This window comes from Bombina bombina, chromosome 2 (assembly GCF_027579735.1).
Source record: "Bombina bombina isolate aBomBom1 chromosome 2, aBomBom1.pri, whole genome shotgun sequence".
NCBI lineage: Eukaryota > Metazoa > Chordata > Amphibia > Anura > Bombinatoridae > Bombina > Bombina bombina.
This window is the reverse complement of record NC_069500.1, coordinates 373,760,506-373,779,436: the sequence shown is the minus strand read 5'-3', so window position 1 is coordinate 373,779,436 and position 18,931 is coordinate 373,760,506. Positions and strand designations below refer to the sequence as shown.

Below are 18,931 nucleotides of genomic sequence, written 5' to 3'. Positions count from 1 at the left end.
AGGCTTTCTAGCCTGAATCAGAGTATCTATTACAGAATCTGAAAACCCACGCTTTGAATAAAATCAAGCGTTCAATCTCCAAGCCGTCAGTTGGAGGGAAACCAGATTCGGATGTTCGAATGGACCCTGAACAAGAAGGTCCTGTCTCAAAGGTAGCTTCCATGGTGGAGCCGATGACATATTCACCAGGTCTGCATACCAAGTCCTGCGTGGCCACGCAGGAGCTATCAAGATCACCGAGGCCCTCTCCTGATTGATCCTGGCTACCAGCCTGGGGATGAGAGGAAACGGTGGGAATACATAAGCTAGGTTGAAGGTCCAAGGTGCTACTAGTGCATCTACTAGAGTCGCCTTGGGATCCCTGGATCTGGACCCGTAGCAAGGAACCTTGAAGTTCTGACGAGACGCCATCAGATCCATGTCTGGAATGCCCCATAATTGAGTTATTTGGGCAAAGATTTCTGGATGGAGTTCCCACTCCCCCCGGATGGAATGTCTGACGACTCAGAAAATCCGCTTCCCAATTTTCCACTCCTGGGATGTGGATCGCAGACAAGTGGCAGGAGTGATCCTCCGCCCATTGAATTATCTTGGTCACTTCTTTCATCGCCAGGGAAGTCCTTGTTCCCCCCTGATGATTGATATATGCAACGGTCATCATGTTGTCTGACTGAAACCTTATGAATTTGGCCTTTGCTAGTTGAGGCCAAGCTCTGAGAGCATTGAATATCGCTCTCAGTTCCAGAATGTTTATCGGGAGAAAGAGACTCTTCCCGAGACCATAGACCCTGAGCTTTCAGGGATTCCCAGACCGCGCCCCAGCCCACTAGGCTGGCGTCGGTCGTGACAATGACCCACTCTGGTCTGCGGAAGCTCATTCCCTGTGACAGATTGTCCAGGGTCAGCCACCAACGGAGTGAATCTCTGGTCTTTTGATCTACTTGAATCGTCGGAGACAAGTCTGTATAATCCCCATTCCACTGTCTGAGCATGCACAGTTGTAATGGTCTTAGATGAATTCGTGCAAAAGGAACTATGTCCATTGTTGCAACCATCAATCCTATTACTTCCATGCACTGTGCTATGGAAGGACGAGGAACAGAATGAAGTACTTGACAAGAGCTTAGAAGTTTTGATTTTCTGACCTCTGTCAGAAAAATCCTCATTTCTAAGGAATCTATTATTGTTCCCAAGGAAGGGAACTCTTGTTGACGGGGGACAGGGAACTTTTTTCTTAGTTCACCTTCCATCCGTGAGATCTGAGAAAGGCTAGGACGATGTCCGTATGAGCCTTTGCTTTTGACAGGGACGACGCTTGAATCAGGATGTCGTCCAAGTAAGGTACTACTGCAATGCCCCTTGGTCTTAGAACCGCTAGAAGGGACCCTAGTACCTTTGTGAAAATCCTTGGAGCAGTGGCTAATCCAAATGGAAGTGCCACAAACTGGTAATGCTTGTCCAGAAAAGCGAACCTTAGGAACTGATGATGTTCCTTGTGGATAGGAATATGTAGGTACGCATCCTTTAAATCCACGGTAGTCATAAATTGATTTTCCTGGATAGTAGGTAGGATCGTTCGAATAGTTTCCATTTTGAACGATGGTACCCTGAGAAATTTGTTTAGGATCTTTAGATCCAAAATTGGTCTGAATGTTCCCTCTTTTTTGGGAACTATGAACAGATTGGAATAAAATCCCATTCCTTGGTCTCTTATTGGAACTGGATGTATCACTCCCATCTTTAACAGGTCTTCTACACAATGTAAGAATGCCTGTCTCTTTATTTGGTTTGAAGATAATTGAGACCTGTGGAACCTTCCCCTTGGGAGTAGTTCCTTGAATTCCAGGAGTTAACCTTGAGAAACTATTTCTAGCGCCCAAGGATCCTGAACATCTCTTGCCCAAGCCTGAGCAAAGAGAGAAAGTCTGCCCCCCACTAGATCCGGTCCCGGATCGGGGGCTATCCCTTCATGCTGTTTTGGTAGCAGTGGTAGGCTTCTTGGCCTGCTTACCCTTGTTCCAGCCTTGCATTGGTTTCCAGGCTGGTTTGGGTTGTGAAGTATTACCCTCTTGCTTAGAGGATACATAATTAGAGACTGGTCCGTTTCTGCGAAAGGGACGAAAATTAGGCTTATTATTAGCCTTAAAAGACCTATCCTGTGGGAGGGCGTGGCCCTTTCCCCCAGTGATGTCTGAAATAATCTCTTTCAAATCAGGTCCAAATAATGTTTTACCTTTGAAAGGAATGTTAAGCAATTTTGTCTTGGAAGATACATCCGCTGACCAAGACTTTAGCCAAAGCCCTCTGCGCGCCACGACAGCAAACCCTGAATTTTTCGCCGCTAATCTAGCTAATTGCAAAGCGGCATCTAAAACAAAAGAGTTAGCCAATTTAAGTGCTTGAACTCTGTCCATAACCTCCTCATACGAAGATTCTTTACTGAGCGATTTTTTCTAGTTCCTCGAACCAGAAACACGCTGCCGTAGTGACAGGAACAATGCATGAAATTGGTTGTAGAAGGTAACCTTGCTGTACAAAAATCTTTTTAAGCAAACCCTCTAATTTCTTATCCATAGGATCTTTGAAAGCACAACTATCTTCGATAGGAATAGTAGTGCGTTTGTTTAGAGTAGAAACCGCCCCCTCGACCTTGGGGACTGTCTGCCATAAGTCCTTTCTGGGGTCGACTATAGGAAATAATTTCTTAAATATAGGGGGGGGGAACAAAAGGTATGCCGGGCCTTTCCCACTCTTTATTTACTATGTCCGCCACCCGCTTGGGTATAGGAAAAAGCGTAGGGGGGCACCGGAACCTCTAGGAACTTGTCCATCTTACATAATTTCTCTGGAATGACCAAATTGTCACAATCATCCAGAGTAGATAACACCTCCTTAAGCAGTGCGCGGAGATGTTCTAATTTAAATTTAAATGTCACAACATCAGGTTCAGCTTGATGAGAAATTTTTCCTGAATCTGAAATTTCTCCATCAGACAAAACCTCCCTCATGGCCCCTTGAGATTGGTGTGAGGGTATGTCAGAACAGTTATCATCAGCGTCCTCTTGCTCTTCAGTGTTTAAAACAGAGCAATCGCGCTTTCTCTGATAAGTAGGCATTTTGGATAAAAGATTTGCTATGGAGTTATCCATTACAGCCGTTAATTGTTGCATGGTAATAAGTATTGGCGCACTAGATGTACTAGGGGCCTCCTGTGTGGGCATAACTGGTATAGACACAGTAGGGGATGATGTAGTATCATGTTTACTCCCCTCATTTGAGGAATCATCTTGGGCAATATCATTATCTGTTGCATTACTGTCCTTACTTTGTTTGGACACTATGGCACAATTATCACATAAATTTAAATGGGGAGACACATTGGCTTTCATACATATAGAACATAGCTTATCTGATGGTACAGACATGTTAAACAGGCTTAAACTTGTCAACAAAGCACAAAAAAGTTTTAAAATAAAACCGTTACTGTCACTTTAAATTTCAAACTGAAAACACTTTATTACTGAATATGTGAAAAAGTATGAAGGAATTGTTCAAAATTCACCAAAATTTCACCACAGTGTCTTAAAGCATTAAAAGTATTGCACACCAAATTTCAGAGCTTTAACCCTTAAATTAACGGAACCGGAGCCATTTTTACATTTAACCCCTATACAGTCCCAGAATGAGGCTCTGTCTATAACTAGAAAGGCCCCCATCTGAAAAAGGTGTCCAACACAGTGCCTGCCGTTTTTCTAAACGTTCCCCAAGATTATAATACCAATAATTAGTTAGAATCTGCATAATATGCCTAGTAAAGCAATTGTTTTAGCCCAGAAAAATGTCTACCAGTTTTTAAGCCCTTTTTGAAGCCCTTTATTCTTTTATGTTTAACTAAGAAAATGGCTTACCGGTCCCCATGAGGGGAAATGACAGCCTTCCAGCATTACATGGTCTTGTTAGAAATATGGCTAGTCATACCTTAAGCAGAAAAGACTGCTAACTGTTTCCCCCCAACTGAAGTTACTTCATCTCAACAGTCCTGTGTGGAAACAGCAATCGATTTTAGTTACTGTCTGCTAAAATCATCTTCCTCTTACAAACAGAAATCTTCATCCTTTTCTGTTTCAGAGTAAATAGTACATACCAGCACTATTTTAAAATAACAAACACTTGATAGAAAAATAAAACTACATTTTAAACACCAAAAAAACTCTTAACCATCTCCGTGGAGATGTTGCCTGTGCAACGGCAAAGAGAATGACTGGGGTGGGCGGAGCCTAGGAGGGATCATGTGACCAGCTTTGCTGGGACTCTTTGCCATTTCCTGTTGGGGAAGAGAATATCCCACAAGCAAGGATGACGCCGTGGACCGGACACACCAATGTTGGAGAAAATATGTTTTAAGGATAGCACCAGTCTAGTTTTGTGTGCTGTCACTCAGAATGTGAATAAAGGGATTTAGTACCATGTATAAAATAGTGTTTCCTCTCGAATAGATTGTGATGGTAGATCATCATTCTGGAAAACTAGGCCCATACCACATCAATTAGATTTACTATGGGGAGCATATCAGCCTAGCAACAAAAAAGGACCTAAAAAACATAATTTATGTAAGAACTTACCTGATAAATTCATTTCTTTCATATTAACAAGAGTCCATGAGCTAGTGACGTATGGGATATACATTCCTACCAGGAGGGGCAAAGTTTCCCAAACCTTAAAATGCCTATAAATACACCCCTCACCACACCCACAAATCAGTTTAACGAATAGCCAAGAAGTGGGGTGATAAGAAAAAAAGTGCGAAGCATATAAAATAAGGAATTGGAATAATTGTGCTTTATACAAAAAAATCATAACCACCACAAAAAAGGGTGGGCCTCATGGACTCTTGTTAATATGAAAGAAATGAATTTATCAGGTAAGTTCTTACATAAATTATGTTTTCTTTCATGTAATTAACAAGAGTCCATGAACTAGTGACGTATGGGATAATGACTACCCAAGATGTGGATCTTTCCACACAAGAGTCACTAGAGAGGGAGGGATAAAATAAAGACAGCCAATTCCTGCTGAAAATAATCCACACCCAAAATAAAGTTTAACAAAAAACATAAGCAGAAGATTCAAACTGAAACCGCTGCCTGAAGAACTTTTCTACCAAAAACTGCTTCAGAAGAAGAAAATACATCAAAATGGTAGAATTTAGTAAAAGTATGCAAAGAGGACCAAGTTGCTGCTTTGCAGATCTGGTCAACCGAAGCTTCATTCCTAAACGCCCAGGAAGTAGATACTGACCTAGTAGAATGAGCTGTAATTCTTTGAGGCGGAATTTTACCCGACTCAACATAGGCAAGATGAATTAAAGATTTCAACCAAGATGCCAAAGAAATGGCAGAAGCTTTCTGGCCTTTCCTAGAACCGGAAAAGATAACAAATAGACTAGAAGTCTTACGGAAAGATTTCGTAGCTTCAACATAATATTTCAAAGCTCTAACAACATCCAAAGAATGCAATGATTTCTCCTCAGAATTCTTAGGATTAGGACATAATGAAGGAACCACAATTTCTCTACTAATGTTGTTGGAATTCACAACTTTAGGTAAAAATTCAAAAGAAGTTCGCAACACCGCCTTATCCTGATGAAAAATCAGAAAAGGAGACTCACACGAAAGAGCAGATAATTCAGAAACTCTTCTAGCAGAAGAGATGGCCAAAAGGAACAAAACTTTCCAAGAAAGTAATTTAATGTCCAATGAATGCATAGGTTCAAACGGAGGAGCTTGAAGAGCTCCCAGAACCAAATTCAAACTCCAAGGAGGAGAAATTGACTTAATGACAGGTTTTATACGAACCAAAGCTTGTACAAAACAATGAATATCAGGAAGAATAGCAATCTTTCTGTGAAAAAGAACAGAAAGAGCGGAGATTTGTCCTTTCAAAGAACTTGCGGACAAACCCTTATCTAAACCATCCTGAAGAAACTGTAAAATTCTCGGTATTCTAAAAGAATGCCAAGAAAAATGATGAGAAAGACACCAAGAAATATAAGTCTTCCAGACTCTATAATATATCTCTCGAGATACAGATTTACGAGCCTGTTAACATAGTATTAATCACGGAGTCAGAGAAACCTCTATGACCAAGAATCAAGCGTTCAATCTCCATACCTTTAAATTTAAGGATTTCAGATCCGGATGGAAAAAAGGACCTTGTGACAGAAGGTCTGGTCTTAACGGAAGAGTCCATGGCTGGCAAGATGCCATCCGGACAAGATCCGCATACCAAAACCTGTGAGGCCATGCCGGAGCTATTAGCAGAACAAACGAGCATTCCCTCAGAATCTTGGAGATTACTCTTGGAAGAAGAACTAGAGGCGGAAAGATATAGGCAGGATGATACTTCCAAGGAAGTGATAATGCATCCACTGCCTCCGCCTGAGGATCCCGGGATCTGGACAGATACCTGGGAAGTTTCTTGTTTAGATGAGAGGCCATCAGATCTATCTCTGGAAGCCCCCCACAATTGAACAATCTGAAGAAATACCTCTGGGTGAAGAGACCATTCGCCCGGATGCAACGTTTGGCGACTGAGATAATCCGCTTCCCAATTGTCTACACCTGGGATATGAACCGCAGAGATTAGACAGGAGCTGGATTCCGCCCAAACCAAAATTCGAGATACTTCTTTCATAGCCAGAGGACTGTGAGTCCCTCCTTGATGATTGATGTATGCCACAGTTGTGACATTGTCTGTCTGAAAACAAATGAACGATTCTCTCTTCAGAAGAGGCCAAAACTGAAGAGCTCTGAAAACTGCACGGAGTTCCAAGATATTGATCGGTAATCTCACCTCCTGAGATTCCCAAACTCCTTGTGCCGTCAGAGATCCCCACACAGCTCCCCAACCTGTGAGACTTGCATCTGTTGAAATTACAGTCCAGGTCGGAAAGAACAAAAGAAGCCCCCCTGAATTAAACGATGGTGATCTGTCCACCACGTTAGAGAGTGCCGAACAATCGGTTTTAAAGATATTAATTGATATATCTTCGTGTAATCCCTGCACCATTGGTTCAGCATACAGAGCTGAAGAGGTCGCATGTGAAAACGAGCAAAGGGGATCGCGTCCGATGCAGCAGTCATAAGACCTAGAATTTCCATGCATAAGGCTACCGAAGGGAATGATTGAGACTGAAGGTTTCGACAGGCTGTAATCAATTTTAGACGTCTCTTGTCTGTTAAAGACAAAGTCATGGACACTGAATCTATCTGGAAACCCAGAAAGGTTACCCTTGTTTGAGGAATCAAAGAACTTTTTGGTAAATTGATCCTCCAACCATGATCTTGAAGAAACAACACAAGTCGATTCGTATGAGACTCTGCTAAATGTAAAGACGGAGCAAGTACCAAGATATCGTCCAAATAAGGAAATACCACAATACCCTGTTCTCTGATTACAGACAGAAGGGCACCGAGAATCTTTGTGAAAATTCTTGGAGCTGTAGCAAGGCCAAACGGTAGAGCCACAAATTGGTAATGCTTGTCTAGAAAAGAGAATCTCAGGAACTGATAATGATCTGGATGAATTGGAATATGCAGATATGCATCCTGTAAATCTATTATGGACATATAATTCCCTTGCTGAACAAAAGGCAATATAGTCCTTACAGTTACCATCTTGAACGTTGGTATCCTTACATAACGATTCAATAATTTTAGATCCAGAACTGGTCTGAAGGAATTCTCCTTCTTTGGTACAATGAAGAGATTTGAATAAAACCCCCATCCCCTGTTCCGGAACTGGAACTGGCATAATTACTCCAGCCAACTCTAGATCTGAAACACAATTCAGAAATGCTTGAGCTTTCACTGGATTTACTGGGACATGGGAAAGAAAAAATCTCTTTGCAGGAGGTCTCATCTTGAAACCAATTCTGTACCCTTCTGAAACAATGTTCTGAATCCAAAGATTGTGAACAGAATTGATCCAAATTTCTTTGAAAAAACGTAACCTGCCCCCTACCAGCTGAACTGGAATGAGGGCCGTACCTTCATGTGAACTTAGAAGCAGGCTTTGCCTTTCTAGCAGGCTTGGATTTATTCCAGACTGGAGATGGTTTCCAAACTGAAACTGCTCCTGAGGACGAAGGATCAGGCTTTTGTTCTTTGTTGAAACGAAAGGAACGAAAACGATTGTTAGCCCTGTTTTTTACCTTTAGACTTTTTTATCCTGTGGTAAAAAAGTTCCTTTCCCACCAGTAACAGTTGAAATAATAGAATCCAACTGAGAACCAAATAATTTGTTTCCCTGGAAAGAAATGGAAAGTAGAGTTGATTTAGAAGCCATATCAGCATTCCAAGTCTTAAGCCATAAAGCTCTTCTGGCTAAGATAGCCAGAGACATAAATCTAACATCAACTCTAATAATATCAAAAATGGCATCACAGATGAAATTATTAGCATGCTGGAGAAGAATAATAATATCATGAGAATCACGATTTGTTACTTGTTGCGCTAGAGTTTCCAACCAAAAAGTTGAAGCTGCAGCAACATCAGCCAATGATATAGCAGGTCTAAGAAGATTACCTGAACATAGATAAGCTTTTCTTAGAAAAGATTCAATTTTTCTATCTAAAGGATCTTTAAACGAGGTACCATCTGACGTAGGAATGGTAGTACGTTTAGCAAGGGTAGAAATAGCCCCATCAACTTTAGGGATTTTGTCCCAAAATTCTAACCTGTCAGGCGGAACAGGATATAATTGCTTAAAACGTTTAGAAGGAGTAAATGAATTACCCAATTTATCCCATTCCTTAGCAATTACTGCAGAAATAGCATTAGGAACAGGAAAGACTTCTGGAATAACCGCAGGAGCTTTAAAAACCTTATCCAAACGTATAGAATTAGTATCAAGAGGACTAGAATCCTCTATTTCTAAAGCAATTAGTACTTCTTTAAGTAAAGAGCGAATAAATTCCATCTTAAATAAATATGAAGATTTATCAGCATCAATCTCTGAGACAGAATCCTCTGAACCAGAAGAGTCCAAAGAATCAGAATGATGGTGTTCATTTAAAAATTCATCTGTAGAGAGAGAAGATTTAAAAGACTTTTTACGTTTACTAGAAGGAGAAATAACAGACAAAGCCTTCTTTATGGATTCAGAAACAAAATCTCTTATGTTATCAGGAACATTCTGCACCTTAGATGTTGAGGGAACTGCAACAGGCAATGGTACATCACTAAAGGAAATATTATCTGCTTTAACAAGTTTGTCATGACAATTATTACAAACAACAGCTGGAGGAATAGCTACCAAAAGTTTACAGCAGATACACTTAGCTTTGGTAGATCCAGCAGGCAGTGGTTTTCCTGTAGTATCTTCTGGCTCAGATGCAACGTGAGACATCTTGCAATATGTAAGAGAAAAAACAACATATAAAGCAAAATAGATCAAATTCCTTATAAGACAGTTTCAGGAATGGGAAAAAAATGCCAAACATCAAGCTTCTAGCAACCAGAAGCAAATGAAAAATGAGACTGAAATAATGTGGAGACAAAAGCGACGCCCATATTTTTTGGCGCCAAATAAGACGCCCACATTATTTGGCGCCTAAATGCTTTTGGCGCCAAAAATGACGCCACATCCGGAACGCCGACATTTTTGGCGCAAAATAACGTCAAAAATGACGCAACTTCCGGCGACACGTATGACGCCGGAAACGGAAAAGAATTTTTGCGCCAAAAAAGTCCGCGCCAAGAATGACACAATAAAATGAAGCATTTTCAGCCCCCGCGAGCCTAACAGCCCACAGGGAAAAAAGTCAAATTTTTGAGGTAAGAAAAAATATGATAATTTAAAGCATAATCCCAAATATGAAACTGACTGTCTGGAAATAAGGAAAGTTGAACATTCTGAGTCAAGGCAAATAAATGTTTGAATACATATATTTAGAACTTTATAAATAAAGTGCCCAACCATAGCTTAGAGTGTCACAGAAAATAAGACTTACTTACCCCAGGACACTCATCTACATGTTTGTAGAAAGCCAAACCAGTACTGAAACGAGAATCAGTAGAGGAAATGGTAAATATAAGAGTATATCGTCGATCTGAAAAGGGAGGTAAGAGATGAATCTCTACGACCGATAACAGAGAACCTTATGAAATAGACCCCGTAGAAGGAGATCACTGCATTCAATAGGCAATACTCTCCTCACATCCCTCTGACATTCACTGCACGCTGAGAGGAAAACCGGGCTCCAACTTGCTGCGGAGCGCATATCAACGTAGAATCTAGCACAAACTTACTTCACCACCTCCCTTGGAGGCAAAGTTTGTAAAAACTGATTTGTGGGTGTGGTGAGGGGTGTATTTATAGGCATTTTAAGGTTTGGGAAACTTTGCCCCTCCTGGTAGGAATGTATATCCCATACGTCACTAGCTCATGGACTCTTGTTAATTACATGAAAGAAAACAAAAGGGAGGGGGGGAAAAAAGGCTATTAACATTGAACTGTAAAAAGTACCTGCCAGAAGCTGGCTCAGTCAAGGCAAAATGTTGAAGCAATATCATAATGTGAAGGTATTAAAAAGGGTTAATGCAGCTGGACAGGTAGTTGCAGTAGGAAAAAGTGGATCCCTCCCTGTTATATGGTTTGACAGAACAAGTCAGATCAAACCCAACAGGAAAGCAATTTTTTAGGGGCCTACAGAACCTTGCTCGGACCCCAGTTCAAGACATAGCAGCAGTCTATAGGAGAGATGCTGTAGACATTAGGTAAAAATTTAGACTTAAAAGGTGTGTAACTACCTCCTGGACAATAGAGAGGTCTGAGAAGTTACCAAAGACACTGGAACTGGGAGGAGCAACAAGCTCGCTGAAGCTTTAAATATGTATTTTACTGGTTGGTCTCTGCGCCTGGTATTTCAGCCCTGGACTGACTGTAATAGGCAGGATCAGATTGATACTACAGAAAGTTCTAATCTGTGAAAAGCATTACTGGGCTAAAAAGAAGCTGCACCCAGGTGGTAAATCGCCAGAGAACACGCTAACAATGTTTTTGAGCTGGCTGTTCGTTCCTATGAGTGCGCTTCTCTCTGTGTGTATTAAGTCTCCCTAAGGGAAAAAGGGGCAACCAGACGTGGACTCCATATTCCTCTAAGCACACTGAGCAAGGCTACACTTCAGTGACGAGGTCCAATGAAGGCAGACAACGATTGTCTGGGGTTGCTGTGTTCCTTGTTCAGGAATTGCCTGGTATTACAGCGCTAGACTGACCATAATAGGCGGGATCAGACTGATATACTACAGTCCACTCTGTAAAAAGCATTACTGGGCTAAAAAGAAGCTGCACCCAGGACATGCTCTAATCCGTGTTTGACTATCAACACTGTAAATTATATAATATTTTGAGTCTATTTAAATTTACAATGAAACATTTAAATGATGCAAAATTGTTTTGTTTACTCTGTAATCCTTTACCCGCTAAAGAGGAGGAAAAGAGCGAACAGTAACATTTGCCAGAGTAGGAAACATAAAAAGTCTTACATGGCTTCAGATTTTTCTCTTCTAAAACAGCCAGCCATTTTGCACCAGTCCCCATAATGGTTATCCTGTCACATAAAAATAACAAAAAAACACTTAGTTTCATGAACATTATGCAAATTATTAACTTATGATGGGTGCCATACCTTTAAAATAATGGAAAGACTTTTCAAAAATTTAGATTTAAATTTAGCCATGCCCTTACATTTACTTCTTTTCAACCTCTTAAAGGGACACTAAACCCAAAAAAATTCTTTCATGATTCAGACAGAGAATATAATTTTAAACAACATTCCAATTTACTTCTATTATCTAATTTGCTTCATTCTTTAGATATCCTTTGTTGAAGAAATAGCAATGCAGATGGGTGAGCCAATCACACAAGGCTTTTATGTGCAGCCACCAATCAGCAGCTACTGAGCCTATCTAGATATACTTTTCAGCAAAGGATATCAAGAGAATGAAGAAAATTAGATTATAAAAGAAAGCTGTTTAAAATTGCATGCTCTTTCTAAATCATGAAATAAAAAAATTGGGTTTCATGTCCCTTTAATGTTTTAATTAGATATACTATTAAAGCTAAAATATTAAATGACAGGTCCATCATGTCAGGTCCATCAAAATTCTCTTTACAAAACTGAGAAGCCATAGACTACAATATTCCTTAAAGGGTTAATTAAACTGCTGTGTACAAATCCAATATCAATAGCTCAGCATTGTAGTTTTTTCCATCTTTGCCTACATCTCTCTTTAAAGCTATTCTCTTATTTTAACCCTTCAAAAGTGCTGGTTAGTAATGTTCGGCACCTACTCACTGAGTTCCGCCATCTTTGACTTTTCAAAAAGCCAGCAACATCACTGACCTGTGAAAGTTCAGTTTCTTTTACAGGATGCATTCCAAGATGGCGGAGCACAGTTTAAAGATGCAAAGATGTCTTCTCTAATAAGAGCTGCAGACACATGAGGAAAAACACAGAACTGTGAGTACTGACCATGCTACTGTAGTTGTACTCAGCAGTTTAATGTCCCTTTAAGCCTTCTGGATACAATAAAGAGCTGGTTAAATGGAGGATGCAGGGCTTCAATGCTGCATTTCCTACACTTTAACAACCTTAAATATTATTTTTCACATGACTTAAATAGATCCAACATTATAAGGGGTTAGAATTATGAAGTGTGACATTATTGTTGCATGCACCATTTTAACTGCACTCCTTTTGCACTTCTAAATTTTAAGAAAAATGTTAACATCTTAACTCAAATGGACATTAATGGTTGCTTTGTTATTTAAAGTTGCATTGCTTTAGGGGGGAAATGTATTTTCTTTGAGCTCTGATGTCTGCAAGATCCACTTCAGTCTGTCTAGAAGAAGTGGAAAAAACTCTTTAGAAAGGTAAACTGCAGGAAAAGCAAGCAAAAATCAGAAGATTATAAAGTTTTTGTAACAAGACTAAATCCCTTGTAACATTTTTAATTACGCATTAAGTACAAGGTCCCTTTAACATTTTCTCATGAAAAGGGACATAGTCCTTTAAGAAAACCAATTTTACAGTACAATTATAATCAAAAAATGACATGCTCTAATCTGTGTTTTTAACCCCTGCAATGGGATTAAACACGCAGTAAAAATACTGCTCTGGACTTGCGGTTCACTGCTGGTCCAGAGTGAATTTTCCACTGGTCCAATCAGCAGTGCTAGTCGCATGACTCAGATGTGCAGCTAGTGCTCCTGCTTGGGACCAGAAGTGCACTACGAGTCCCAAGCGGTATTTCTACTGTGTGTTTAACTCATTGCAGGGGTTAAACACACAGTACTGCAGGGTCGATAGTCTTAAAATTACATGTTTTAACTGATTAGATCATGTATTTTTTGACTAGAATGCCCTTTAATGTGTATAGTAGCCTAAGGCTATAAAATCTATGGGTAATTGCTTGGAGGTGGAGAGAGGACTGAATTTTGTGTCATTACTGTTAGAATGCATGGCTTCTACTGCTATATTTTATCTGCAGTAATCAATAACACTAGGTTCCAGATTTATCTACATTAGTCAATTGTTTGGAAGGGAATCTCAGAGGCTTCATTTGCTTGCTGTCTAATAGGCAGCTAGGATGGCTCTATTTATCTAACAGACAAGCGGCAGGCTCCACGGTGACTTATGGTGATTCGCTTGCAAGGCTCTTGTCAAGACAAAAGGTAGCAAAAAAGAAATATGATTTCATGTTGAAAATGGAAAATTCAGATAGTTACAGAAAACTGCAGGGAACCAAACCCAAGAGAAAGAAGAAACAATATAAATCTCAGAAATGAAAGGGGATAAATGGGACGTCTTGTTATTGGGAGTTCTATGCTAAAATGTGGCTTTTTTTTTTTACCATGCCAAAGAATATTTATAATACTGGCGGTGACCGTACTAACTTATAAAAGGCAGCACGTTATAGGGGCTTACAATGTTTTATAGCACTTCATTTTTTCTATTTAAGAACATTTTCATTTTGCTTATGCAACACAAACATATAAAAAGTGTTCAAATTTTGTTAAAACCTATTGAATTACCAAGATTTGATTAACCTTTCACTGAAAACTATTGTCTCGGTGGGATATAACCTTTCACCAGAGCTCTCTCAACTAAATGTCAGCAAGGAAAAATTGTACAAACAAAAAATAAAAAATACGATTCATTTATAGTAATTAAGCATTGAATTTGTAGAACACTTATCTGTTGTGTAAGTGTACTAAACACACATACTGCAGTTTGTGGATGTTTTAAATAATAATAACAGAATTTATGTTTACCTGATAAATTACTTTCTCCAACGGTGTGTCCGGTCCACGGCGTCATCCTTACTTGTGGGATATTCTCTTCCCCCAACAGGAAATGGCAAAGAGCCCAGCAAAGCTGGTCACATGATCCCTCCTAGGCTCCGCCTACCCCAGTCATTCGACCGACGTTAAGGAGGAATATTTGCATAGGAGAAACCATATGATACCGTGGTGACTGTAGTTAAAGAAAATAAATTATCAGACCTGATTAAAAAACCAGGGCGGGCCGTGGACCGGACACACCGTTGGAGAAAGTAATTTATCAGGTAAACATAAATTCTGTTTTCTCCAACATAGGTGTGTCCGGTCCACGGCGTCATCCTTACTTGTGGGAACCAATACCAAAGCTTTAGGACACGGATGATGGGAGGGAGCAAATCAGGTCACCTAGATGGAAGGCACCACGGCTTGCAAAACCTTTCTCCCAAAAATAGCCTCAGAAGAAGCAAAAGTATCAAACTTGTAAAATTTGGTAAAAGTGTGCAGTGAAGACCAAGTCGCTGCCCTACATATCTGATCAACAGAAGCCTCGTTCTTGAAGGCCCATGTGGAAGCCACAGCCCTAGTGGAATGAGCTGTGATTCTTTCGGGAGGCTGCCGTCCGGCAGTCTCGTAAGCCAATCTGATGATGCTTTTAATCCAAAAAGAGAGAGAGGTAGAAGTTGCTTTTTGACCTCTCCTTTTACCGGAATAAACAACAAACAAGGAAGATGTTTGTCTAAAATCCTTTGTAGCATCTAAATAGAATTTTAGAGCGCGAACAACATCCAAATTGTGCAACAAACGTTCCTTCTTCGAAACTGGTTTCGGACACAGAGAAGGTACGATAATCTCCTGGTTAATGTTTTTGTTAGAAACAACTTTTGGAAGAAAACCAGGTTTAGTACGTAAAACCACCTTATCTGCATGGAACACCAGATAAGGAGGAGAACACTGCAGAGCAGATAATTCTGAAACTCTTCTAGCAGAAGAAATTGCAACCAAAAACAAAACTTTCCAAGATAATAACTTAATATCAACGGAATGTAAGGGTTCAAACGGAACCCCCTGAAGAACTGAAAGAACTAAGTTGAGACTCCAAGGAGGAGTCAAAGGTTTGTAAACAGGCTTGATTCTAACCAGAGCCTGAACAAAGGCTTGAACATCTGGCACAGCTGCCAGCTTTTTGTGAAGTAACACAGACAAGGCAGAAATCTGTCCCTTCAGGGAACTTGCAGATAATCCTTTTTCCAATCCTTCTTGAAGGAAGGATAGAATCTTAGGAATCTTAACCTTGTCCCAAGGGAATCCTTTAGATTCACACCAACAGATATATTTTTTCCAAATTTTGTGGTAAATCTTTCTAGTTACAGGCTTTCTGGCCTGAACAAGAGTATCGATAACAGAATCTGAGAACCCTCGCTTCGATAAGATCAAGCGTTCAATCTCCAAGCAGTCAGCTGGAGTGAGACCAGATTCGGATGTTCGAACGGACCTTGAACAAGAAGGTCTCGTCTCAAAGGTAGCTTCCATGGTGGAGCCGATGACATATTCACCAGATCTGCATACCAAGTCCTGCGTGGCCACGCAGGAGCTATCAAGATCACCGACGCCCTTTCCTGATTGATCCTGGCTACCAGCCTGGGGATGAGAGGAAACGGCGGGAATACATAAGCTAGTTTGAAGGTCCAAGGTGCTACTAGTGCATCCACTAGAGCCGCCTTGGGATCCCTGGATCTGGACCCGTAGCAAGGAACTTTGAAGTTCTGACGAGAGGCCATCAGATCCATGTCTGGAATGCCCCACAGTTGAGTGACTTGGGCAAAGATTTCCGGATGGAGTTCCCACTCCCCCGGATGCAATGTCTGACGACTCAGAAAATCCGCTTCCCAATTTTCCACTCCTGGGATGTGGATAGCAGACAGGTGGCAGGAGTGAGACTCCGCCCATAGAATGATTTTGGTCACTTCTTCCATCGCCAGGGAACTCCTTGTTCCCCCCTGATGGTTGATGTACGCAACAGTTGTCATGTTGTCTGATTGAAACCGTATGAACTTGGCCCTCGCTAGCTGAGGCCAAGCCTTGAGAGCATTGAATATCGCTCTCAGTTCCAGAATATTTATCGGTAGAAGAGATTCTTCCCGAGACCAAAGACCCTGAGCTTTCAGGGATCCCCAGACCGCGCCCCAGCCCATCAGACTGGCGTCGGTCGTGACAATGACCCACTCTGGTCTGCGGAAGGTCATCCCTTGTGACAGGTTGTCCAGGGACAGCCACCAACGGAGTGAGTCTCTGGTCCTCTGATTTACTTGTATCCTCGGAGACAAGTTTGTATAGTCCCCATTCCACTGACTGAGCATGCACAGTTGTAATGGTCTTAGATGAATGCGCGCAAAAGGAACTATGTCCATTGCCGCTACCATCAAACCTATCACTTCCATGCACTGCGCTATGGAAGGAAGAGGAACGGAATGAAGTATCCGACAAGAGTCTAGAAGTTTTGTTTTTCTGGCCTCTGTCAGAAAAATCCTCATTTCTAAGGAGTCTATTATTGTCCCCAAGAAGGGAACCCTTGTTGACGGAGATAGAGAACTCTTTTCCACGTTCACTTTCCATCCGTGAGATCTGAGAAAGGCCAGGACAATGTCCGTGTGAGCCTTTGCTTGAGGAAGGGACGACGCTTGAATCAGAATGTCGTCCAAGTAAGGTACTACAGCAATGCCCCTTGGTCTTAGCACAGCTAGAAGGGACCCTAGTACCTTTGTGAAAATCCTTGGAGCAGTGGCTAATCCGAAAGGAAGCGCCACGAACTGGTAATGCTTGTCCAGGAATGCGAACCTTAGGAACCGATGATGTTCCTTGTGGATAGGAATATGTAGATACGCATCCTTTAAATCCACCGTGGTCATGAATTGACCTTCCTGGATGGAAGGAAGAATTGTTCGAATGGTTTCCATTTTGAACGATGGAACCTTGAGAAACTTGTTTAAGATCTTGAGATCTAAGATTGGTCTGAACGTTCCCTCTTTTTTGGGAACTATGAACAGATTGGAGTAGAACCCCATCCCTTGTTCTCCTAATGGAACAGGATGAATCACTCCCATTTTTAACAGGTCTTCTACACAACGTAAGAATGCCTGTCTTTTTATGTGGTCTGAAGACAACTGAGACCTGTGGAACCTCCCCCTTGGGGGAAGCCCCTTGAATTCCAGAAGATAACCTTGGGAGACTATTTCTAGCGCCCAAGGATCCAGAACATCTCTTGCCCAAGACCGAGCGAAGAGAGAGAGTCTGCCCCCCACCAGATCCGGTCCCGGATCGGGGGCCAACATTTCATGCTGTCTTGGTAGCAGTGGCAGGTTTCTTGGCCTGCTTTCCCTTGTTCCAGCCTTGCATTGGTCTCCAAGCTGGCTTGGCTTGAGAAGTATTACCCTCTTGCTTAGAGGACGTAGCACTTTGGGCTGGTCCGTTTCTACGAAAGGGACGAAAATTAGGTTTATTTTTGGCCTTGAAAGGCCGATCCTGAGGAAGGGCATGGCCCTTACCCCCAGTGATATCAGAGATAATCTCTTTCAAGTCAGGGCCAAACAGCGTTTTCCCCTTGAAAGGAATGTTAAGTAGCTTGTTCTTGGAAGACGCATCAGCTGACCAAGATTTCAACCAAAGCGCTCTGCGCGCCACAATAGCAAACCCAGAATTCTTAGCCGCTAACCTAGCCAATTGCAAAGTGGCGTCTAGGGTGAAAGAATTAGCCAATTTGAGAGCATTGATTCTGTCCATAATCTCCTCATAAGGAGGAGAATCACTATCGACCGCCTTTACCAGCTCATCGAACCAGAAACACGCGGCTGTAGCGACAGGGACAATGCATGAAATTGGTTGTAGAAGGTAACCCTGCTGAACAAACATCTTTTTAAGTAAACCTTCTAATTTTTTATCCATAGGATCTTTGAAAGCACAACTATCTTCTATGGGTATAGTGGTGCGTTTGTTTAAAGTGGAAACCGCTCCCTCGACCTTGGGGACTGTCTGCCATAAGTCCTTTCTGGGGTCGACCATAGGAAACAATTTTTTAAATATGGGGGGAGGGACGAAAGGAATACCGGGCCTTTCCCATTCTTTATTTACAATGTCCGCCACCCGCTTGGGTATAGGAAAAGCTTCTGGGAGCCCCGGGACCTCTAGGAACTTGTCCATTTTACATAGTTTCTCTGGGATGACCAACTTGTCACAATCATCCAGAGTGGATAATACCTCCTTAAGCAGAATGCGGAGATGTTCCAACTTAAATTTAAACGTAATCACATCAGGTTCAGCTTGTTGAGAAATGTTCCCTGAATCAGTAATTTCTCCCTCAGACAAAACCTCCCTGGCCCCATCAGACTGGTTTAGGGGCCCTTCAGAACCATTATTATCAGCGTCGTCATGCTCTTCAGTATCTAAAACAGAGCAGTCGCGCTTACGCTGATAAGTGTGCATTTTGGCTAAAATGTTTTTGACAGAATTATCCATTACAGCCGTTAATTGTTGCATAGTAAGGAGTATTGGCGCGCTAGATGTACTAGGGGCCTCCTGAGTGGGCAAG

At 41.4% G+C, this 18,931-nt stretch overlaps 1 protein-coding gene across 1 annotated transcript in view; it reads right to left on the bottom strand.

Annotated features, from left to right (window-relative positions):
* The window catches only part of AACS (acetoacetyl-CoA synthetase), a 350,996-nt gene that overhangs the window by 42,926 nt on the left and 289,139 nt on the right, over nt 1-18,931 (bottom strand). Inside the window, exon 11 of the mRNA XM_053701850.1 lies at nt 11,550-11,614. Within this exon, the coding sequence (XP_053557825.1) occupies nt 11,550-11,614 (65 nt within the window). The remainder of the gene's footprint in view (nt 1-11,549; nt 11,615-18,931) is intronic.